We start from the raw sequence: 26,071 nt of genomic DNA, 5'->3' as shown, positions 1-26,071 counted from the left end.
AGAAATATAAAGCAGCAATCAGAGAAGGACGTTAAATCAGTGCATCCTAATTAGTCAGGGGAGAAAGAAAGAATTAGATGTGCAAATTAAGGAGTTAGTTGCTGCTGAATCGCTATATTTATACTATCCTCCAAGGACTGTTTGTTATATTGCTATTTATCATATATTAAGATGCATGCAATTAAGAAAAATCTGCTATTTTGCTTCAAATTATATTTTCAGGCAAACACAATAGTCATTTCCTTAATATTTTATAACACCCCCAAAATGCTGTTTACAGGCAGACTACTTATAAAGAGATCATGTTTCAGTTATAGGGGGGCAAGAACGCATCTCATTTTGTTTGAGATTTTGTTACCATGATTTTGAGATATCACCACAGACCATTATTCTCAGAGTATTTTCTTTTATTTGTTTTCTACAACTGTGGTTGAATGCCCATAAACATTTTATGGTTGGCTTTACTATACAATGCGGTGTACGTTATATAACTGGAATTCTAAAGGTACATCATCAACAACAACAAAAAAACTAATATTACAGAGATCTAGCTTCAGTTTGTAAACCTGTTTTTGAATTGGTACAGAATGATGATACCAAAGTGACTTATATAATAAGGCATAAGTTGGATAGCCAACACGTTCTGGCAGTATCTAGCAATATGTTCAGAGTCTTAAAACTTAAAAGTCTTAAGACTTAAAGTCTTTAAAAAAAACAGTGAGGTCAAAAATTACACTGGAAACTAGAGAGAAAAAATGTGAACCCATCCTGCATGTGTACCCAAGTTGCCTACCAGTCTTTGGCATCTTTTGATGTGATGACAAGAATGGATCTCAAAAACCATAGCAGCACTCTCTGTAGAGGGCTGTGGGTGGAGAAGCACTTTTCATGAGGAATATTTGCATTTTAGATTTTTGTTCCAACTTACAACAAAGCTGATTAGTGAGTTTCAAAAACCTTTCTTGGAAATGGAATCACCAGTCTCCACGAGGCTTTTGCCAAGTCTGGAGAAGGCTGCATTTTCTGCAGCTGACAAAGTCAAAAGCACAACCTCAACCATTCACAGATAACTTCAAGGGAATAAGAGTTACATAAACTGCTTGTCAGACGCTTAAAATACCAGATGAATGTGTGAACATCAATGTAAGTGGTTTAGAATCTACAGCTAGAGCTATAGGCTATAGCTAACCAAGCAAAACTTAAGATTGTTTAGGCTTAGCTACATGATGAGGGCTAAGGTGATAAGTCTTGTGATTATGGATATGAAGATCTAACCACAATGTCCATATGTATACTCACCTATGGAAATAAGATGTGGCTAACTGATATCAAGCACTTATCGTTAGTATTTTAGCATTTATCCTTGAAGATTTAAATTATGACCCCAAAAATATTTAAAGCAAACTACAAAAACAAACAAACAAACAAACAAAAAACTACGAAAAAACAGAAGCCAGATAAAGCTACCGAAGTAATAGGTCAAAACATACAGGCTACGTTACAGTCAATCTAAAAAGAAACCCTAGGTAAGTAATTCATTGCATTTCTTTAAAAGCCTTCAGAAACCAACCACAAATGTCTGAGCCTTTTCTGAGCATGGATGCAATTATCCAGGTAGCTGCCTTGCATAAGATTTCCTTTCCCAAAGCTTAATAGATACTGTACCATGAACAAAACAGTATCTGCTTTGGGCATAGAATACTTGTGGATAACATAAATGTAACTTCATGATAGGAAGTCTGGCCTTCCTAGTCTCACTTCATTCAGTAGGTCTTACGAATAGTTAGATTTCTAATCATGTTATTTCCCTCACCAGCTACCCATTTATTAATACTTTGGAAGGAAATAAGGAAAAGAACAATTGGTAACACATGCACAGTACACAAAGCTTGCCAAAGGGGAAACATCACTGATACTGTGCAGTCACAATCACTTCATAAACTGGAAAGATTCAAGGTAAAACTCCACAGCTAAATAAATTCTAAATCTCAGCAGCCTTGCTACTCTGCCACTCACCCTTCCATCCACCAGGTATACTTCCTTGTACCAGCATGTGTGTTTATGTGGTTGTACAGTGGGAGATGAATCATGTGAAATAGCCCATTTTTTTGTAGGTTAAAGTTAATTTTGCTATTTAAGCAGCTTACGCTGGGCCTGCACAAACACAGAAGCAGGTCAAGAATGTGCATCTGTGAGAAAAATGGGGACATGGGAAACATAAAGGTGAAATCGCAGAAATCTGGTGTAAGATTAACAAGAGTCACCATGTTAAGAACATCCTTAAAAAATCCCCTTCTGCTGCATTAAAATCCCCCAGACTTCAATAAAATTAACTCCGCTAACGTGGGGCAGCTTCTAGACGTTTCTTACAAAGGCCACCCCTGCAGCCTACCCCGCTACCAAACCCTTGCCATCCTTGCCATGTAAACCCAATATAACCTGTTGCACTGAATATTTACAGTAACCTTTAGTTTTATATATACATGTATATATAATACATATTTGAAGTCTGTTCTGCCAAAGAACGGAAATTTAAGATTAAGAAAATGGAGAACAGTAAAATAATAATAATAATAATAATCCACAAACCTAATGTTTGGAGCAGTGTTTCATTGCTTACAGTCCAGACTAAATTTTCACCAACATTTCTTTTGATGGCAATACCAGTAAAAACAGATTCTAAGACTCCTCTCTGGAGTCCCCCATTTCTGGAGGACACTTTATTTCTACAAGAGTACAGTGATCAGGGGACTACGTCAGACTAAATGCATTTAGTCTAGCTCATTTTTCTGATTTTTTTTTCCACTTTGTGGTCCTGTAAACAGATACCAAGCACAACTGGGAGATGGGAACTGTTTGAGGCCTATTTTTAAATGGGAGAAGACAACAGCACCTGAGCCTAGGATTTTAGCAGGTAAGCCCAGTGAGGTCCTACAACATTTTAAATCAAGTTTAAAGCAAGCACTATCACTAGTGAAGTCTTAACCTGCTCTGCTAAAATGGTCTGTCCTCTTCCATGAGGCTACTGCTGGTCTTTGTTCAACTCGGAGATGAGACGGTTCAGGGAACTCAAACATCAATGACTTTTTTAAAATGCAATCCTTTTACCCACATTCAACACCTGAAATGTTACACCTTTTCAGTACATAGCAACTGACAGAGGAGTAAGATTACATATTACATAAGCTGCATCTTGCCACCGTTTCCTGGGGAAACTACCTATTTTCTTAATTATTTCATGCTTTTATATTTTGTATTTCCCACTTCATTTAATCCACTTTTATGTTTAATTTTGTTTGATTAAATTTATGAAGATTACTCTATTTATTCACTTTGGCCTATTTATTTGGTGATCACTTGTTTACCACGGAAATTATTCTGTAACAGAATGCTATTCTGATTTCCTAATACAAGCTGAGAATATGACCGAAGCAAGCTGAAGAAAATAAGATGGCCACTTGCCAAAGCTTAAGTTGTGGGAGACTCTAAATTTAAACTCAAGAACTTAAAGGGGAGAATGAAGACTTGTGTCACAAAAACACAAATTGAGTTAAACAGGTTGCTAAATTGTTACTTACACTTTAAAAGAATAAATGTTTTTACTGACTGGTCATCATCTCTGAGGGGCAGAACAAAAAGCAAGTAAAAGCACCACTCTTCCAAGTTCTCAGAGCTAATACTACTTTTTTTTCCAGCTGTATTACTTTGATCAAAATAAGTTAAACTTTCTTTTTAATATATTGCAATCATATAAATACCAAATTGGTAAGTTCAGTAAGAAGTAAATTAACATATAAAACACAGAAATACTAAGTCTACAGAAAGCAGAAAAACACACTAGTAATATGGTGAAAAAGATCATTACCTGACATATAGGGATCTCTTCTGGCTAGTTCGCAATGATCCTGATCCTGAACTAATGCTACTGTTCATCATCTGTTCCCGTAAATCATGTATTTTAGCTTCAAAACGGCTGTATTCTGTAAGAAATGGAAGCACTGCTATTAATTTCCCCTATTCTCTGGGGATTAACTTACATAAATTTTCAAATCTCAGAAAATAAGCGTCTGTTACAGCTTTGTTAATGCAAGAAAACACTATCAAAATCCAATGTTTTTACTAAGCACTATGTTTTGTAATTAAAAGCTACATAAAGGTTTACATTTATCAAATGAAATAAAAATTGAAATAATCATGATGACACAAAGCAAATAAACAGAAGCAAACATCCATTATACTTAAAGATTTAATATAGTTTACAGCAACCAGTACGTTCCTAATTAAAACAAACAATTCTGCTAACAATCATCTTATAGTAATAAAAACACTGATTCTACCCAATGACCAAAATAAAACTTCATAACATACATCTGAAACACATATATTTATAAACAAAACTATATATCATAAGTGCTAAGATGTAGGAATTACAAGTGTCTGAAAAGCTGGAATTGAACAGATGCTTTAATACTACTGGACTTAAATTAGACACAGAATTTAGCACTACAAGGTGGGGAACACACAAAGCATTTTCTGAATTAGCCAATGTTCCCATGGGAGCTCAAGAAAGGAAAAAAAAATCCAGAATTCTGGCATGAATCTCGATCCACTTATAAACAGCATTAAGACATTCAAAGTCCCTCTATATAATTATGTACAATGTTAATCCTGGAAAAACGGATTGTGTTCTTAAGTAGCACTATGCACTAATAAAACTAAGCTAAATGCATATGATTTATCTATGAAGGCAGACAGTAAAATAGGAACTGCTTCTTCAGGAGAAACAAATCCTGAAGCAAGGTACTTACGCGTTGTCAGCATAAAATATGAACTCAAAACAAGTTTTTCCTTCAGTTGAACAGTTTGGACTCCAGGATCAACAGATCCACTGCTAAAACCTTTCTAGTTAAAGGAAACGCGCTACAGCCACCACCTTCGCCAGCCCATGTGATGCAAGATTACAACGAGTCAACACTGGGAGAGCCAGGGTGTGTGCAGCCAGCAGCTGCTGAACTGCCTCATTTGTGCTCTTCTCCCTAGCTGCACCCTCGTTCCCTGGGGGCATCAAATTTACTCAAGACACACACGACTGATAATGAGAGCTCGAAAAATGCAAAAAATCTTGAGGAAATCTCTCAACTGCAGTTCCTTCAACTTAAGTCATCTTAAATGCCACGAACAATTTATCATTTTGCATTCTGTAGGAATTTATCCCTGCACACTCATCAGATAATGAGCGCCAAGATTTACAGATTAACTAAGAGAAGAAGAAGAAAATTAAGTTAGAGAAGAACATTCTGTGAACCATTTTCTGGTATACCAGTTCATTCATCCAGGTAACTATAAAACTTATATTCTAGCAATAGCAACCAGAATTAGCCCTGTGCAGATTACAGACAGTAAGAACAGACTCTTGAATAATCCTGACTGCTGTCCTTTAAAGCCCAAAGCTAGTAGCTTTTTTTAATGGCATCCTGATTTTTGAAACAGCATCTAGTGCCTTTGTATAAACAAAGCCCAGATCAAATAACTTACCAGCCCTAACCGAACTAAAGACGTTGTGTGACAAGAAACAAAAACATTATTTCCACCCTACTGATGTTATTATTAATTGCAAAAGAATTCAAGATGACTGGATGGCTACCCAAGAGGAATGTGACAAAACGACAATTTTTAGAAAGCAACATCCCTTAGGGGAAGGACCCAGACACAGAGAGAGAATGGCTCACTCCTGCTGTGCCCGTGCCGGCCCACTCCTGCTGTGCCCGTGCCGCAGCGCATGGCCGTGGGTAAGGCACCTCGGTTTGCTGTGCTTTGCCCCTGCCTCACTGCTGCTGGCCTTATCTGTTTAGACTGTAAAATCTGAGACAGTCTCTTTTTGTGAGGAATAATCTAAATAAGATTTCAGACAGTAGCCACGTATCTTCAGTTCATTTATATGAATGTACAAGTTCGTATTAAACTCCTGTTTAACAGGTGCTGTCTCCCTTTCACAGCTGAAAATTGTGTAACTGACTGCAGTGCGAACAGACTCCTTTTACAGGAACAGCTAGGGAACGAGCTCTTTGCTTATCAGGAGACAGATACCAAAATTCACACATTCGTTCACACAGGAACAAAACTGAGACAAGCCAATTTTATTTTTTTTCACACAATTCGAGGCATTGAAGATACAGGAGGGCAGGCAAAAAAAAAAAAATCCTTCTTTTCTCTAGTCTCTCTCCCCACACAAGATGGAACATTTCAGAACAGCCTTAAAGCCAAGTCACAAGAAAAGGGAAAATGTGGTGCTCGCCCTTATGATGAGACTGAAGGCTGATAAGATTTTCTGATGTCCTAAAGAATCACTTAAGTACACTGTGAATAGATTTTTCGTTGTTGTTTTTAAACTGTCAATTCACTGAAAATTAATTCAAACCACTGCATTGCAAGGGAAGCATAACCCTTTAAACACACTGCTCTTTATTGACTAAAACATAGCTTGCCCTCCAAATTATTTAGTTGCTCCAGGTAAAACACCAGATAAATTAATAGGGCAGAACATACTTAAAGTTAACAACTCCATACTCCTAGGACAGCTTGCATCAAAGCAAAAAAAATCTTTCATTCAGCAGCAGATATTCTCCTCAATTTCTCGCATGTTCACCTGCGCACGTTTCTGCACTTGTCCTTATATTAACTTTGTTGTTCTTACTGATCACAAAAGAACACATAATCCATGGGACTATCACTGAGCTCATTTTGGAGAGTGCAGCTAGGCAGATGGTTTGCGCTTTACTCTGGTACTCAGCAGAGCAGAATTTAATTCACTGCAGGGCCTTTTGTTCCTCTGATGCTGGCCACAGCACTGCATTTTCCTTCTGGTTTTTCCAGATCCCCATTAGGAAAACCATACTAATTCTATAAAGGCTCTTCAGCAGCACGTATCACAGCAATTGTGAATGTGTTCCACTGTGCAGAAAGTGACACTGCTAACAACTGGCAACATCCATCCCTCTTTCCCCGTCCTCTCTAAGGGGGATATAGATACTTCTGCATCTGTAAAGACGCTTGTTTTAAATGAATACAGTTCTGTCTGATGAAGCAGTCACTGTCACAAAGGTGTGTCTTGAACCTGGGACCAAAGGAAGCTGGGTGTAGAAAAGTTCTTTGTCTCCTGTGAAAATTCATTTCAGACCAAGGCTGGCCACCAAGGAAGCTCTATCATGTGTATGCGACTGAATTTGCAATTGTTTTAAAAAACAAATAAATACATCACACTTGTGAAGTGATCTTTTGAGTCTTTTACACCTGGTTCTTCGTGAAAGATTAAATCTCTAAACTTCAAACACACTAAAAGAAGGGTAGCAGGGATTTCTGACACGTAAGATTATTTTTTTTACCCTTCATGAAAGGAAAGTAAGCATGGAAATGATAGATAATCCAAGCATCGTCTGATGCTGCAACCAGTTCAGTACTGAAAATACCTGCAGTTACTTGCAATATCTGCTGGGAAAAAAAAATGCAATTTTTTTTTAAATTGTCACCTTTCAACTGCTGAAAAATATCTCCACCCATTTAACGTATTTAAGACAGTTAGAAGGGGAGGCTATTTCTCTACTATTGCTTAATTCTGCCTTATCTTACGTATTATCTGCAGGTTGCTGCATTTGCAGTTTTCTACAATAATCTAACCTTACTCATCAAAACTGCTGGGAAATAAGTGCTGAATACGTGACAGGGACATCTGTAGGACTAAGGAGGAGAACAATTTCTACAGAGAGGCTCTGGCTACACCACTAAAGCTAAAAAGAAAAACAAAACTAAACAAAACAAAAAGGGCTGGGACTGAGAAGGGTCTGCATTGCATATTTCGTGAAAACTTAAACGCTGTGCAGATGGAATCTGTTGTGTTCTTTTTATAGGGCAAGCTAAGAATTTGTGCTCCTCTTACAGAAGGCTTCAGGGGATAAGATACCTCAAATAAAATCTTGAGCTTGGAACTGAAAAGTAGACAGGATTCTGTTCTTCAAACTCCTGCAAAGTTTGATATTAAATACAGTGATACTGAAACTAATGCCAGTGACAGAAAATAAGACAACAGCAAAATGGCTGATAGCCACAGAAAATCAGTATCAGCTTGGTACCAAAAGGATCTGCACCCTGTTGAGACCTGGATAACATTGTCCAGGCTTTGTTCAAACTGGGGATGATAAAGCAAAGTGTGAGGTCTGCTAATCTGTCCAGGAGAGGTTATGTCTCTAACTCCGTGATTGGAAGAGCTGGATATCAACTGTCCTTAGCACCTTTGATCTCTTAGGAAAGAGAGGATAACTGATGCCATCTCCATAGAAAAGTAATCCCAGGACAGCAGTCAGAAGACTGGCCCCAGTTGCTCCGTCTTACATGCCCCGTAAGAAGGGAATATCAATAACCAACAGCTGGTATTCCACATACAGGAATTTGTATGTGAGATGTGCATGTATCAACTGTGATATATAGAAAACATAATTTTGTTTCATTAATAAAGGAACAGAAAACCACCTAAGTGCTTGTTGTTTGTTTTTTATTTTTTTTATATCAATCCCTGAAGTAATACATTACTATTTATTACACAAAAAATATGCAAACCAATTGCAGAGAAGTAATATCACATTTACACTAATGAAACACTTCATATAATGGGTATACCAGACATAGACGATTTATTAAGAAACTCCTTAGCTAAAAAACATAAAAGCAAAAGTACTAGATGAAACCAAAGGGATCATCTTAACTCAGCACTTGTGTCTCTTACTGACCAACCACAAATATGTAGGGCTTATGAGAACAAGGTAAGAAGAGTGATACCTTGCCCTCAAGAGTATGAAATCCTGGAAGATTCCTCTGGTCTCCAGCCCCCAAAGATATTTTGCCTAGAAAACTGCAACATTTTCGACATCAACTTTTACTTTTTAAAAAATCAAAACTTCAGAGAAAGGGTCTGAGCAGTCTAACTCTCCTGGACAGCCCATCTGGTGAACAAGACAACAGGGATAAACAGATAGATGGTGAATAACTATACAGGCAGGGGTACAGGGTGGTGGTGGTGGTGGCAAAGAGGCTACAGGGACAATTAATTTGGTCTGCAACACACATTCTAGCAAAGAGGAATGAAAGTACAGACTACTAAAGGGGGTGGAAGATTCCATAAATAGCACAGAAGGAAAAGCAATTCTTGAAAGCATGGATGTGTGTAGAGGGAACAGATGGTAGCACAGCACTGAGAAGTATAGATTCCTACATATACTGAACCCATTAAGAGCTGAAAAAAGTTCACTTAAATTAAAAAAAGTATGCCCCTTGCATTTCTCTTACCATCTGTCTGCGGAAAGCCCTCCTTTAGTGGGCCCCATCGGATCTGTCAAGGCAGGAATCTGCTGAGAATTTTGTATCTTTTTTTTCTTCTGCACTCTCAGAATACTCATAATTTTCCTTTATCACTGCCTACAAACACACTGAGAAATGGAGCCTGACAGTAAGTTAGGACAGCCATCACACTGACCTTGTAGTGACCTTCTATTTGTTTTCAGTTCTAAGTTTTTGAGGCAGGACTGGCACAGCATACAGTGGAGTGAAGTTATATTTTTGATCTCTAGTAATGAACTATCATCATCTCTTGATTATCTACACTGGTATTCAATAAACTCATGGATAGTATTCATGTCTCCCCTATCTGTTCTTGTTACAGACTGTAGTAAGAATGACAATGAGTAGAAGAGGCTATGGAATATACCTATTTACTTCAACTACTCAAAATATTTGTGAAGAAGTTGCATATTAAAATGCACAGACATTAAAAACATCATAAATCATTTTGGGAGAGATGATATTATGCAGCAATGCTAGCTTTTTTATATTAACTTGAATCGAGAGAGGTCACACTGCATTTCAAGTGCTATTGGTGGCCTTCATACACTCTGGGGCCTGAGGAGCTTGAACCTCATTAATGAAAGTCTAGGCCACTGAATTTCAAAACAGACAACTAAATACCAATGCATCTTTTTAAAGAACTCTTTCCACAAAACCTGCACAATTCGGAATGTCACTGCCACTGCTTAAGTCAATTTACCAAAAATGTTGAAGGTTTAACACACATTTACCACTTGTAGAAGGATGAACTGTTCTTTAAGAAAGACTCACAATTTTATTTACTGTATTAAAGAGCAAAAGTGAAGTTTTAAAGGATTAAAACATAAGTAAGCCGCTTTACAGTGTTACCTATCACGACTATTTATAGCAGAAACCTCCTTCTAATCTTAATGCGACAGATTTTAAAGGTACTTTAATTGACTAATCTGGATTACTCAAATCAGTAAAACCGTGTACAAAACAAACGGCAAGAAAAGGACTGGATGACTAGAGATCACATACCCCAAAACAGGGTAAAAGATTAATTTTTTATTTTAAAATATTTTTTTTCAGTTTGTGGAACTGGGACATGATGATCTTTTAAACCGTCTTTGGTTACAACAATTCATATTACTCCACCAAGAAAAGAAGTGAGTAAAGCTCATCCTCTTGATATGCAACAAATATTGAAAACTAAGCTTTGCAAAAGCATAATTGGTTTCATACAACTTCAGGTGGACTTTTATAAATAGAGTACTTGTATTTCAAGACAAATGTAAAATCTTTAGCTTACACAAAGTGCTACCTTTTCCCTGAAATTCATTATTCTATTTTTAAATGCCACTAGAAAACAGTGCATAGATGAAGCGTCAGAAACAGAAAAATCGGCTCAATCCTGGGCATTGAAAGGTAAGCTCCAAAGCATTCTTTTTTTCTTTTGACTCATTTGCTTTACAGACACAAGAGAATAAAAAAATATTAAGTTTTCATAGTTGAATCTTTAGTAGGTTTATACATTCTTTCAAAACAAAAAATACATGAAAATCCACCTTTAAAATGGCTAACAAGGTATCAGGAGCTTGGATCCAAATAAGGAATCTTAAATACATTTTGCAATGGTCCACAAAGAATCGCTTCTATTTCCTTTAATATAATTAAGGAAGATGTGTGTATTAGCAAATGGTGTCTTATGTTTCCACAATGGCAGAATCTAACCTTCCAGAAATTCTGAATTTTCACGTAACCCTGTATTATTATGCTATCCCCAAAACATGAGTGTTTCAGATGACCTTATAACTTGATTGGACATAACAACAGAAGTGGAGCTGTCCACGTGAAATGGGACAAAGAGGAAAAACAGAGCCCTCCAAAGGCCGTACATCTCTGGACAGTCCTATACTCCCCCCTTGCTGCTCCTCTCCTCACTACATTCCCTTCAAGCACTCAGATGCGCGTATTCTTTTATCACTGCTATGTAGCGTGATTGTAATAGTGACCGTCTCTGAATTGACACACATAAGTGATATACATAAATCTAAATGGCTTAGAGCTTCCTCTAAATACCACATTTTTTATTTGCCATCCTACCTCTGTGGAAAACACAAAGAAGCTACAGAAAGAGGGAAAAGGCATTGTGGCACTGAGGTCTCTCTACAGAGCTAGGGGACAACAGCAAAATGTAATGGCTCAGAAACCTCTACAAACAAGAAGGGCTCATCGAAAGGCTTTTGTGTACTGGAGCAATGTCACATTCTTTGAAACTGCTACAGGTTCACTTCCAGTGGAACTCAGCCACGTTATCCTACCCCAAGTCCAGTAACCAGCATTTGCTAAACTGTTGTCTAACTGGGTTTGAAGAGTCTGGGCAATGGATAATTCAACCCTTTTGATGGTAGGGGTTTATTCATTTCTTTATTACAAACAGCCTACTCAGGCTTTTCTATGGGAGAACTGCTGGCAAAGGGTTTTTGTTTGTTTGTTTGTTTTTATTTCCCCCCCACAGAAACCAGAGCAGAAAAACAAGAGGGGTATTTCTGGCAGAGCTAATGTTGCAGGCTGTTACAACATGAATTAACATTTCCCACCACATCTGTGAACATACAAACTGTCACATACGGTTACAGGGAATGAAGTGAGCTGGTCCCAAGTGTCTTCCAAATGCTCCTATCATACTGAATCTATTTACCCAGTTATAATGAGCACTGATGGGTGTCTAGAATCTCCTTGATCTGCCCTAGCTGTCAGCATCTTTTATTGAACTCCTGCTGCAATCAAATATAAATAACACACATGCAATGCAAGCAGTTATAGCTGATGTGCTTCATTTTTATGACGACATTTGAGAAACACCCATGATGAACAATAAGTTTATGAACTATTCAAATTAATGCTTTTTAACCTTATCTTGAATGACATAATCAAAAATTGGAGCTATACAAATATCATTTTCCAACTCAACTGAATCTAGTAAGGAAAAAGGAGATTATTAGCAGCAATAATTTAGGAAATCTGAAGATTCTCAGAAAATGTCAGTATTTTTAACAAATACACAGTATGGCCAGGATTATATTCTCTACTTAGAAAGCCAAATCTGAACCAGGCTGCTTTCCTATGATAATAAAATAATGTAAATCTTTAAGGAAATACTCTCTTCACTGATCCCTAAGCTATAAACAGTGAGTATCTGATTCAAATTATTTCCTACATCAGACCTGAAAGAAGCTGACAGCTAGAGTTTCATTCAATCTCTTTCTGCAAGTCAGAAAAAAGCAGAGATGCCAAAGCCAGGTATTAGTAGCTAGAGCTCTCTGAGGTAGGTTGGCTGTGTGTCAATTCTGTTTGCTTCCAAACTACAATGGATCACAGTCTCCTAGATACACTTTTCTTTTGTGGTGTACTTCAAAAGGGTAAGGTAAAACCTAACATGCTTCCATCATCTTCACTCCAAATGTAAACTTTAAGTACTATTTCAAAGAGAAAGACAGGCATGTGAACCAAACAACTTTAAAAAAAAAAATCTTTCTTTGAATGTCAGATACCTGTCTACAATCTAAGATGCTTGAAGAAACCTCTCCTGCATCCATCCTCTCAAACGGGCCCTATAATTCTGAGAACTCCACACTCAATGCAGCTCACCTGCATGCAGTGTTGTTGTGAATGCTTCAGTAATCATGAGGAAGTAAGTACAGCTCTAGGTTTGAAGCCTGCAAGTGACAGTTGTTGAAAAATTTCTAAGAAAGGCAAGCGTATGTTGCTTTAGGCAAACCTCTGTGCTATGACTCAAAATTCCATCAGTCAAGCACCTCAAAACATGTTTCAAGAAAATGAATTATCTTCTTGGACATGCAGTAATGAAGAAATCTGTTGGTTTTTTTTGTTTTTTTTTTTTTGTTTGTTTTCCAATGCTGAAAGAGCAGGATCCATCCAAAATGCTTAGTTCTTCCTTACAAAAAGAGCTCCAACTTTCAGAGTATGAAAAGGTCCAATGCTTTTATAAACATGAGTACCAGAAAAAGAACTGTAAAACTGCTTCTTCTGAATTAAGTCTGGATACCTTTTTTGGCAAGAAAGAAAACGTGTTTGTCTCTTGGGATATGTTCTACAAGAGAAACATTTGTCCTGCTACTAGGAACTACATCTCAAAATATCTTTCTGTCAGAATAAACAGTGACCAGAAACACCCTCTTTGTAAAAAAAAAAAAAAAAAAAAAAACAACAAAAAAAGCCAGATTCTCAAAAGGTTGACCCATGGGCAAATAAAAACCACAAGCTTTATTTCTTAAAAAGATGAGAGATTCCTATGCTTGGAGCAAGAAAGTGTAACAATTTGACTCACCTGTGAGAACACTAAAAAATAATAAAGGATAGGCCAAATGTTTATCAATAGAAATATTTGAAAATTATGACACAAAGCCTAAGCAAATACTCTAGAACAAATGCTGATCATACTATTCAGTCCTGGAACAGAACAATCTACAGATTCAATACATGAACAGGATGCACATCCTTGCAAGACAATACAGGCATTGACCATATGGGCTGGCTGCAGGGATCTGACCATGAAGCAGACACAAACAAAACAGTTGGCCTTATTACTGAGAGTTCCTGGGTTGGCTGAGATATGATATGATGTTGATGCAGGTGGTGGTGAGGGAGATGTGGAAAACTAACACTTCAAAGACTCAGTGAGGACTGGATATGAGAAACGTGATGGAAGAAGAGAAAAAAATGAAGATAAGTGTGCTGCAATCAGCTACCTAACAATTTCTGATGAAGGTAGCAGCCCTGCTCAATGTCCAGTCCTGATAAACACAATTACCCCTTGCCAGGACTGTTAAGGAGAAGGTTTATGCAGACAAAGTCACTGCAAACAAGATTTAGTGGTATGTTATCCAAATTAGTAAAATTGTAGAAAGCTGTTGATCATCATAGTTCACAATGAGACAACAAGAACATCCTATTACATGTATAACAACAATAAACAATGTCACAGACTCAAGGTATGTGTAACATCTTAGACTATTGAATTTTTAAAGTATCAAATAGGCAAAGACATTCAAAGCTTGCTATAGAGATACAATAGGACAAATATGTGCATTGGGATGAGGCAATATTATTTGGTTTCTCAAGAACCCACAAGGATGGTTATTAATCATCCACTGCAGTCTAATCCAGATCAGAAGAAACTGCTGGATAAATAGAAATACCAGCGTAGTATGAAACAGAGGAATGAAAACCTGATTTCTTCACGTCATCTTAATCAACACAGAGAAGGAATAAGCAATAACATGGTATTTCTATTAAGTTCTGGATTTATTAGCTTGACCTTCATGTTCTGACAGCGTTAACATTTAAACATTAAAAACATTAAAAATCAAAATTCTGAACATGATCTGAGCAAGTAACATACCAAACTGTGGCACCAATGCTTGCACATATTCCACTGTGGCCGCTTGCAATTATGCTAACAGGTATGTGTCAACATCTATTACATTACTTGTTTCTCTTCGGCTCAAAACAGGGGGTTAGGCGTGAATGGGATGGAAAGACACTTGAAATTACCTGAGTTTCAAATTATAGAAATGAAACTTGAATATGTACGGCAACTGTCTTACCTTCTGGACGGTACTGAGCTACAATAGTTACTGCTTGGCCTGCATTCTTCAGGGCTGCAGCTGCTTGTTCATGGGTTGCTGCCTTCAGGTCTACTCCATTTACCTACAAATAATACAAAAAATCTTCTTTATCAAAATAAATTTTTGTGTTTATCATTATCGTTACAGAAGATAGACTAATGAAAATTAACTGGATACAAACTAGTTTCCATGTCCTCTGAGATTTCCCCATTTCCAACACTATGAGCTAGTTAATACAAACATGGATTACTTGTCTTTAGACAATGAATCCTGTCACAAATACCCATCTGCTAAGAAATGCTTAAATAATTACAGTATAGCACTTCATGAATTTATATTCCCTAGGTTAATTCTCTTGATTAAGATCTTTTTATTTCTTATTAGGGACATGCATTAAATGCTGCTTTCTGTGGTGGTTCACCTCACTCTTCTACAAGAGGCCTTGAGGTACCTTGTTAGCCAAAGCGTGCCTACAGACCACTGTGTTTAACATTCAGTGATGGACCTAACCCTCTGTGAAATTGCCTAGTTGTTTTCAATATGGCAGTTTTAAAAATAGTGTCAGAAAAGAAATGTTTGAAGCAGACTTGTCTCCAACAGCATTTTTCACTGTTGTTACAAACTAAAATAAAGATGTTCTATATTATCAGCATTTAATAATGGCAGAGACATTTTTTCTTCTTAAATAGCTAACAAATCACAATGTAATAGTCCTAAGAAATTGTTGTTCATAACTTAAGTCATTTCAAGAAGAAACACACAACCTTCAGTAGTAATATAGAAAAAGCCCTCAGACAGCTATGAGATGGATATGTGTAAGACTAATGGGAAGTTTAGCAAAATTTCTCTGGGATCGGAAAGTGTCATCAGATTCCAGAGAAACTGAGGCAGAATAAATTCCTCAAAGATACTCGGGAAATATACTGGCAACTGTTTCATTGTCTCAAATTTAGTTTAGTTACCTAATGATATTCTTTGCATTTAAATCCTATTATCTGGCATTATTATCAAAAGAATGGAAAACTTATTTAAGCAACAGCAACAAAAAAAAGAAGCAAGGATTCCTACAGAAATGATACGATCGCCTTTCCTAAGCTCGCCACTCAGGTCTGCTGGCCCTCCTGCAAGGATGAAAGAGATGAAGATTCCTTCTCCATCTTCTCCCCCAACAATGTTGAAACCAAGACCCGTTGATCCTCGATGCAGGATGACCTTTCTAGGCTCCCTGAATGAAAGAATGTCAAATCTTGGTTAAAAGTCATGAATAAAAGTAAAATAAACAGTTAGAAAAGCTAAGTCTTCTTACAGAAGTATTGAAAATTCAGATATCAAAAATTACACTTTTAAGGTTACAGTGTTCTTCCCCCAAATGCTTAGATTTTCAAATAGCTTCTAATATTTCCATATTTTAAATTTTGCTTTTTGCAACAAAAAATTCTCCCTCTTGTTAGGTTAACTGAACGTGCCATTAGTATGTATTCCAAATTCCTATTATGCTACAAGCCTGCTCAGCACTACATGTCTTTATTTAAGACTTCCCATATTATTCAAGAGCCTCAATATAGCTGACAGACTTATTCCATCTAATGGTAATAAGAAGTAACAAAATAGTATTTTCCTTCTCTGAAACTTCAAGAACAAATTCTAATGGAAATGCTAATAATGAAAAATATGTCCTTACTGCTCTGATTTCACTCCAGTTGGTCAAGCAATAAACATAGCAAAGTTCAAGAATTATACACAAACCCTTTCAAAAAAAATCTGAATTTATGTCATTCTTAAATACATTTGTAATTTACTTGCAGCAACTGCAACTTAGAAAGTTAAATGCAAACCAAGTTGTTCCATTCATGGCTTTCTGGCTCAGATGAGGAACCAGAAAAAGAAATGTTGATCAAGTTAAAAGGATGAATTCATTAGATATGGCCAGCCAACTTCTAGTGCAGAAACCTTCCCTCCAAAAATCTGCTATTTTACTCAATAGAAGAAAAGTACAGATGATTTCAGAAACAGAAAACTTCTAATAATAAGACAGAACAACTGTGCACTGCATTTAAAAAATCACTAGAGAGCACTAAAGAACAATTAATGGACATTAAGCATTTGGAGACATTCATTATTAATTTATAGGACAAACTAAGATGCTGCATTTTTCCAAAACATACGAAAAGATGATGTATTCTGATCTTTAGAATTGCTCCACTTCTGCACTAGCTTTTAGACTAATTTAGCATCAAATTCCTAAATTTCACCCCCCTCCCCCATCAGCTCTTAGATTCATCTTTTCCAAGTGCTAATTTATCACTAGTATATGACATGAAAACCTAGGTGCTCTGGATCATTATACCACGTTAATAAACATGCTGCAGTTAGAGAACAAATACATGGTATATTATTCAAAATGTCTAAGACTCTTTTAGTGATGGAAGGAGCAAAAGAAAGGAAGGTAACTTCAAGTAAAACACCTAAAGCCTTCTTTGAATAGCCCTCACATTTCAAAAGAAGTATAAAAACTTCACTTTACACTTATTTTAGCAAAAAGTTATATATACATGAGGTCAGCGATGCTGTCAGCAAGACAGAATTACTTTGGCTTAGATGCCCACCTAACTGTAAATTAAAAATAACTATGAAGACATATCTGAGGCTCTCCCACCTTCCAATAAACTAAAATTAATTCTCCAACTTCTTATGGCACTGATGTTTCAATCTGGGCAGACCCTGCTTCAGCAACTGAGTTGAATGATGTGTATCAGACGGTAGCGTGACACAGAATTCAGCAACAACATACTGCAACTGCAGTGTAACATCCCCATACTTGCAGATCAGAAAGGTAACAAAATGAGAGGCACTTCATTTTATCAGTGATGATGAACAAAAGACTACTGCAATCTTCTACTGAATCAGTGAAGGAAGGAATAGTTAATGGGAAAGGGTGAAAACTTCTCTAGCCATTCTGGATTTACTAATCCATCTTAACAAATATCTCCTTGTCTATGGAGAAAAGAAACTACCATCCTAAAACGTTCAGTCAACTCATGAAGCATTTTGGCAGGGCATTCTGATTTTAATACTATCCCAAGATATCTTGTTTATCTTTTAATATATATCTATATATATACATATAATTTGCTCCTTACAGCAGTATTTACAAGTGCTAAGAAAGTAAAGATATGCATCTATTTTTTGAAATATCTTCAAAAGTATTTTGCCCACCAACTTATCTCATGAGCTTCCCTGGTTAACTAATGTAGCCTTAGTTATTCGTTACCTGGTAATCTCATCATCTCCAAGCATTCCCTTGGGAATTGGTGAGTAACGCCCTGGTGATGCTGGGGGAAGGGACTGTCCCAAGTAGGCAGATGGAGTGATATGGTTGTCCACTGGTTGAGAATAAGCTTCAAAGAATGAAAAAAAAAGTTAAGACAATAATGAAAAAGAACAGCTGAAAGTCTTGAAGTATTCTATGGAGTGACCTCTTCTAAAAAACATCAACAAAAAAATAAGACAGCGTTACACTTTTTCAAAAGTGTCAAGAAGCCTACCTCTGTCTTTTAATGTTCTGATACAGAGCATCCTAGAATCTCTAGGATACTCTAGGCCATTCTGATGATCAGCTCTGAACAGGGAGGGGTGTTACATTTCTTATGCACTGAACACAATCATCTTTAAATAAAAGCGTAAGTGCTGGTAGAAATGCTAGTATATGCTACACCAACAGCACACACTAAGAAACAACGGTGGAATTATTCTACCTCCCATTCATCAAGGTAAGAGGCATCAATTTACTGACAGGGATAAACAAAATTGGTGGGGAAAAAAAAGTAATTGTACTGAAAGGATCAGCTGCCTTAGTCACAGATGCTCTGATTAAAAACGGAGTAATATAAGGAGTAATATAAGAATTTAGTCTAACCTCTTATGTAACTGGCCATGAATCCTGTGGAGTCCTGAAGTGCTTATGTTTTAGCTGTATGACAACAGGCATACTAGAAAAATTTTGCACAACTATTTCAATTGATGGAAAATTACAACAATGCCAGGAAAGTTGTCCCAGTAAGTAATTTAAAGGCCATGTTATATTTCCAAGTTAGGAAACTTGGAAATATAATCAATTTTTAGCGTTCATTCAATAGGCATCATCACACCACTGTCTCATATTACAAAGCACATTTTACAACTAAAAATCTTTTTCCTGGTGTGAGTGCTTCAAGCTTTGAGGTTTGAACACAGGGACACTTTATAGATGCATAATTATCAAGGTGCCATACTCTCTTCACTGTTAATGGCTTGCAGCGTCTGACCTTTGAGGATTTCCAGCAAAACCACAGGTTCAACTAAACAGACATGAGACAGATTGCTCTGCACAAATGACCTGTATTTTCTCCTTTTTCTTTTTTCCTTATAAGACACTGGCAGAACATTTGGGTCATATGCGAACTTCATCAGGAGTGTTGTTTTTTTTATGAGACATTTGCTACATAGTCAGATTTCAAACCACTCGGTCCATTCTGGATTGATTCTGTGTTAGTCTAGCTTCTTAGCAAAACTGAGTTCCCAGTGAGTTCCACATACGGAGAACCACATCGCACCACACCGACACTGCTACAGTGACCAATGGTTTGGTTCCAAGGTGCTCAGCCAGACAGGGAACCACCTTACAGACCTCAATGCTCGGCATATAGAACAACAGCTATCACATCAGATTGTTTCTTGTTCTTTTAAAAGCTCTGTCACAGTAGGGGAGTTTTCTAGAATGCATTTCCAATAGCACTGAAATCCACTGTAACAGCTTATGAAGTTTATCAGCTAGTGCTTTTGAAGTAATTAAGCGTGCTTTTCAGACACACCAACCCTCACTGGGCTATGTGCTTTAGACTGGGATTGAGCAGAATTTTTAGATATCACAGCTCCAGATTCACCAGTGGTTTCAGTAAAATGCAGAATCTGAGTGCAAAAGGTCTGTCCCCTTCCACCCACCAGCCAAATGGAGCTTCCTCAAGTCAGCTTCATGGGGTCTACAGCAGACAGAGAGAACGCTGTTTTTGCTAAAACTGTATAATCAAATGCATTCACTGTTGAGAACTCCCAGATAATTTGGAGTTATTCAAAATGAACGATGCCTAAAAGCCATCTTTCCATTTTACCAAATTAATCTACATTTGCTTTTAATAAATATGGGGCAGCTAAAATGATGCACATCTTACAGGAAGTAATTACATTTTTCGTAACAAATCTTCTGTTCATCGACTTCCAGTGCTTTTCATTTCTTTTTACAATTCTTAGAGCTCTTAACTGCACCACATTCAGAAACATACAGACCACCTAATACTACCACTTATTTTAAAAATCTTGTACCCTTTTACCATGCGACTAGAACTCAGCCACCAGGCCATATAACAGTTTATTATTTCAGACCTGCAGGCTATTCCACATCAGCACTGGGTACGTCCTTTAACAAAATCCTGTATACACTACATGCTTGGAAAAGTCAGGTCCTTTTAAAAAGTGCTGTGGAAGCCAACCAAACAAGGCATAAAAGCCTCTCTGTGAGTTCCTGGAACAACAACAAGAAAAAGTGCCTGTTGCTTTGCACAAACTGTTTTAGCAAGGTATTATACCTGAAGAACATTCACAAAGATTATGATAGAGATAAAAGGGAAGCCATCACTTTCTGAATTCCAAATCAGGCCTAAAATTCTATTTCCAAGTAAATATTATTACTGAATTAGCTGATAATGGAATTGGGTTTTGGATGCACAGAAAACTACATGCATTAAATTAACTTGTTTTTGACAGGAAAAGTCACAGACTCTTAAGGAGAAATTCCATTTCCAAATCGACCCCCCCAACACTTGACATTACAGTGCTCTGCACAGAAAGAAAATGGAAAATTTTCCTATTATCTGCAAACTGAAGACACCAATCACAAGTACGATCTCTAAAATGGGAAATAAAATTAAAACTTCATTGTAATTTACTGTTATTACATATTCTCCTCTTCCCGTATGTAAGCCATTTAAGCAAGGTTAAGGCATTTATGTTTTCAGTGAGGAAGTGGATTCCTCCCTACCTTTCACTATTCTATTTCTCAGTGCATGATGGAAATACTGTACCAAATGCGTGTGCACACACAAAGGACAAATAATTTAATATTTACTAGGAGTCAAAACTGTATCATCAACATCTTCAAAGGAGGCCTATACACAGGCATCTTTGTCTCAGACAAAGCACAGGCACTTGTCTGACTCCGATATCCTACAAATATGCACATTGAAGTTAAATTTGGTGGTTTTAAATAGCTAGTTCTAGACCTTCTTAATAATATTTTGCATTTATACCAACATGTTACGTGACATTTCTTCTAGGATCCACTTAATCATCGACATTTACACTCAGATTACCGAGGTAATTTACATTCCCTACTGAGCACAGCTTACTACAGAAGCCTGTTAGTTATGATTACCAAACACACAAGGCAGTTTAGATGTCAATGTTAGTAGCCAGATGGATGGCATTGGTCCACAGGTCCAGACCACCTAGAGTGCTGTTGCTCTTCTGTACGTAGTTTTTTTGTTGAATTTCCATGTTTCCTATACTGGAATTTCTCATCTTTCTGTCTCTGAGACTGGATGTTACATAGAGGAACAGTACAGAAATGGCAAAGTGCCCAGAAATAACAATCTTTCATAACTGCCTTCTGCCTGAGTCAGAAAATGGATCTTACTGTAAGCGTATACCCTAGCAATCTACACTTCAAGGGTTAAAAGAGAAACAGGCACAGCAATCAGCTATTCCAGACTGTCACGGGCTGTGGACAAGCTTTCGTTGCCCATACGTAGTACAGCACCATGAGCCATTTTTTCCACATTCCCTCCCTGCTAAATGCTCTGGTCTCAAACAGCCCCAGCACTTCTTTAACAAGATTTTCAACATTAGTTTCGTCCCCACAGGCAGCTGGGAGCCTTTCGCTTACTGCGATAAACATCAAATGACTGAGGTCAATTTTCAGCCCCAGGTACGCAAAGAAATACGTGGGCAGGATCTGTACTCGTCCTGATAAACACAGCCACAAAGCAGAATCTCAGAAACCTCTTCATCAAACATCCCTGGATTTAGACACTAACCACACCAAAGATGGATCAAATTTCAAATGATTTTATTATCTATGTGGATGCTAACTAGCGTTGTCTTATCTTTTTGACCATCAGACAAAACCATGTTGTTGCGTGCCTGGTACAGAAGTTCTAAAAGCAAACAGATTTTATGGAAAACCTAGATACTGACAACTGAGAACCTGGTCCTCAAGAAGTTCTTCAGTGCCCTTTGCTCTCCATTTTAAATACAGAGCTCCACCATAATCAGAGAAACTGAGACATTCCTATAAGTAAACTAGATCAGTTATAGACAGAGTTTTAAAGACAACCAGATCTTGAACTTGGTGTTTCATGGACTTTTGAATGAACTATCATGCTCAGAAAATTTAGCATCATGAGCAATCTACTGCATGTTCTGTAGAAAGTACAGATAGCAAGCCAACAGGTACTGTGCATCACGCTTTTACATGTTTTTGTTATTAAAAACAAACAAACAAACAAAAACCAATGGGGAGTTCTGGGCATTAAGCAGTCTAGGCATATACAGTAGAGTTTCATGGCTTTACGTTATGATGCAGTTACCTTCAATGAACTGAGTCACCAGCTCATCCATCAGTTGAAAGAAATTTATTCTCTGCGTAAGAAGAGAGCCTACAGCATGCCCTTATGCATACTGCTAGAATAAATACTTATTTAAAAGAACTTATTGATACAGACAGTATGAATTTAAAAACAGAATTATCACCCCAAGGAGAATATTATTATATTCCAGTCAGAGAGGAAATATAACTTCTGCTTCTGCATGGACTGAGCATCTCAGCAGTCTGATCTTACCTACTTAAACCTGAAATGCAACAGAAATCAAACTGAAGATACTGCCAACTAACATCTGCCCATGACAAACCACATACTTATTTCCAGTTTTTTAAAAAATCGCACCACACCTGACTCAAGGTTACTCTAAGCCTTTAGAAAAGGTATACAACTTCTAGCAGTGATCACAGATGAGCATAAAGCAGAGGCTGTATAAAATGAAGGAAGAAAATCAGTTTTGGATCTCTGAATGGAGTCTTCAAGAATATCCTTTTCATAAGACAAAAAAAAAAAAAACTAATTAGCTCCAAATTGCAATTCTCTAGGCTTATCAATAGATTTAAGGTGAGATGAGGCTTAAGGTACTACAGTCCTTTTGTTGTGTTATATTTTATTTTTGTTTATTATATACTGCTTTAGATTACATCACTGGTTCAGTTCACAAGTGTTCCTTTTTTCACTATGAACAAATCAGGGCTAAGTATGACATCAATTATTTGCAGCTGACAGTGAAACAAACAAATAAAAACCCTAAAATGACTCATCGTTCCTTTTTCCCCCACTAACAGCTTACGGGAAGAGATCAGATTAAATAGGTATGTATTTGAAAATTCTTTCTCTCCTTTAGAGTAAGGAAAAGGTTTCTCGCTCCTATTGTGGAATCTCTGGTTATAGGAAAAAATGTTCTAGATTGAATGAATTAGAAGTTGAACAAAAGGTCAGTTTGGGTTAATAGAAAAAAGCTTATTTTCCAATATAACAGTAAAATGTATTCATAATATTCAATTTATTACTACCTATTCAAAAGTAAATCCTTTTGATATTTTAAGTGTTTAACTGTAGCACTAGAACTTGCATCAGCAAACAGCAGTATTTATCTGAGATGAGCTGCTTCTGCAGTTGCTGCCAGAGTTGCTTCCACCTTCACTTAAAGGACTTAAAAGAAAAATCCACTCAGTACCTGAACTGTGGAACAAATTAGCAGTTATTAACATAGAAGACTGCGTGCACTTCAAGATTTGACAGCTGATAGCTGAAAAACTATCAGCTGCTCAACCTAAGACATAGGAGCCTTTAGTCACATCACTGCTTGCCAGTGTAGAAACTGCAACCATTAAGTCAGCAGGGCACAGCTACTAAGCTCACTGAAAAAGACCAGCTTGGTCAGGATTTATTCAGTCTTGGAAAGAAAGTTATATCATTCTCATTCGTTTTCTGAACACCAAATGTTAATACCATCTTGAAGAAACAATGAGAAATGTTTCTTTACATTGTAGCTCAACTCTGAGCTTTCTGCATTCAGATATTTTAAAAAAACAAAATGAAAACAACAAAAAACAAATAAAAACCCACAACTCCTGTAAATATTACCCTTTCATCGCCAAGAAATGCCCATAGCTATTTTAATGTAGCATGCATTATTTTTTCATCTGAATTACCAACATTTATGTCAAAATTGAAACATAAGAAGTTAATGTGGAACTTCACAATACATTCATGGAATACAATAATGTGGAATTTTGCAAGTAGTAAAGGTCAAGACCTTCCTCCCCCAGTCTAGTTTATTCAAAAACATGCATCTCATGAAAAATCAGAACAGAAAAAATTGGTCAGAACATCACTAGCTTCCACCTGAAACAGTATTCTGGCTTTTGCTGAGTTCAGAACTACAGAGTGCATTCACATCCTCTATATGAATTAGGCACCTGAGATCTCCTTGCACTCATCAGCAAATGATATGAAATATCAAATCACTAGGACAAGGACACAGTAGTCATAAACAGTCAAAGGCTTACACTGTTACCATCTTTTCAACATACCAGCTCTAGGATGTTAATTCTGCTTTGCATAGCTTTCCCGATTAATCAACCTTTCTTATATCAAATTTTTTAAGTCAGAAACTATTTTAAATGCTTGAAACTTAAAATACTAAAATGGCGTATATTAAAGCCTTAAAGAAAAAAATAGGTCATAAAGACAAGCTGAACTTACAGTTTGTGATGTCAGGAGGGGCATAACTATCATTCATGAACATGCTGGTGGGTTTTGCAACCTTCAGATAAACAAAGTCTGATGTGTTTTTTAAGGCAGTCACTGCTTCTTCATGAGTAACTTCTTCTAAACAAACACTGTTCACCTAAAGATAAAACAAATTATCAACGCAAAAAAATGCCAGGTTTCACAGGTCACTCAGAAATCACTTGGAGCACTCTAGCATTAGGAGTCTTTATTATGATTCATGTGCTGCAGACAAAATTGGTCAAGCTATTTAAAAGATGCTTTTTAGTGCTCTAAAATATTTAAAAAGTCTTTCCTCAAAAGATTATAATAAACTATATCGACAGTAGCATTGGAAAAGCAGCAAATCCTTTTCAACTTTCTCTCCTATTTTGTATTACAAGTTAACAAGAAAGCCAACCCACTTTCAGCAACCCAAACCAAAGCTATGCTGATACTACTACCTATCACAGCAACCAGTACTCTCTTGTTACGTTATGCTACCTTAATTATTTGCCTAAACCTACAGTTTATCTTTTGATCAGACTGTCAATTTGCTTGCACAAAAGCAAACTTATTGATTCTTCTTGTATTGTAGGCACAGAGATACACTTGGCCATAATCACAACACTGACACAGTATGCTATTGTAAGCATTAACTAGAAAAAATATTTTTCTAACATGAAAAAAAAAATTATTTGATCTTGTCATGATGTAATTAAGTTATGGATGTTGTAATGGGATAATGCACTCTTGCCAAAGGTCAAACATAGAGGTCAAAACTGGAGAAGAAAGAACCAAAGTGACTGACATATCCCAAGTAACAAGAAATTGTTTTAACTTCAAAGGAAATAGCTTTTCTGACTATTGCTATTAACATGAAACAGCAGCGCTTTAGTTAAGAAAATAAGTCCTTTAGCAATTAGTATCTAATACAAAGCCTTAGAAAAATGAGTTGCTGCCCCTTTTTTCCATATTTTGGTGAGGAAAATAAGTTCTACAAATAATACCAGGCTACATGGAAAACAAGGCTTGCACTGTAATGAATCTGAGAGACCAAAGGCACTTTCTACTGTTTGATAAATATAACTTCACATACTATGTAAAAATAACCAAACCTTTATAATTCTGTTATTTGTGAAGGAAAAACAAATCAAT

General features: G+C 36.8%; 1 protein-coding gene across 25 annotated transcripts in view; it reads right to left on the bottom strand.

The window, feature by feature from the left end:
- The window catches only part of DLG1 (discs large MAGUK scaffold protein 1), a 149,677-nt gene that overhangs the window by 25,831 nt on the left and 97,775 nt on the right, over window positions 1-26,071 (bottom strand). For 24 of the 25 annotated variants that reach the window (XM_068692873.1, XM_068692874.1, XM_068692867.1 and 21 more), the window contains 5 exons: window positions 24,908-25,052; window positions 18,277-18,403; window positions 16,074-16,230; window positions 14,985-15,087; window positions 3,866-3,980 (listed from right to left, as the gene is read on the bottom strand). In XM_068692873.1, coding sequence (XP_068548974.1) covers window positions 3,866-3,980; window positions 14,985-15,087; window positions 16,074-16,230; window positions 18,277-18,403; window positions 24,908-25,052 — 647 coding nt within the window. Of the gene's footprint in view, window positions 1-3,865; window positions 3,981-4,808; window positions 4,958-14,984; window positions 15,088-16,073; window positions 16,231-18,276; window positions 18,404-24,907; window positions 25,053-26,071 lie in introns of those variants that run through there. The other variant, XM_068692885.1, reaches the window with a different exon arrangement.

Source organism: Anas acuta, chromosome 9, assembly GCF_963932015.1.
Source record: "Anas acuta chromosome 9, bAnaAcu1.1, whole genome shotgun sequence".
Taxonomy (NCBI): domain Eukaryota; kingdom Metazoa; phylum Chordata; class Aves; order Anseriformes; family Anatidae; genus Anas; species Anas acuta.
This window is presented reverse-complemented; position numbering and strand designations above follow the sequence as displayed.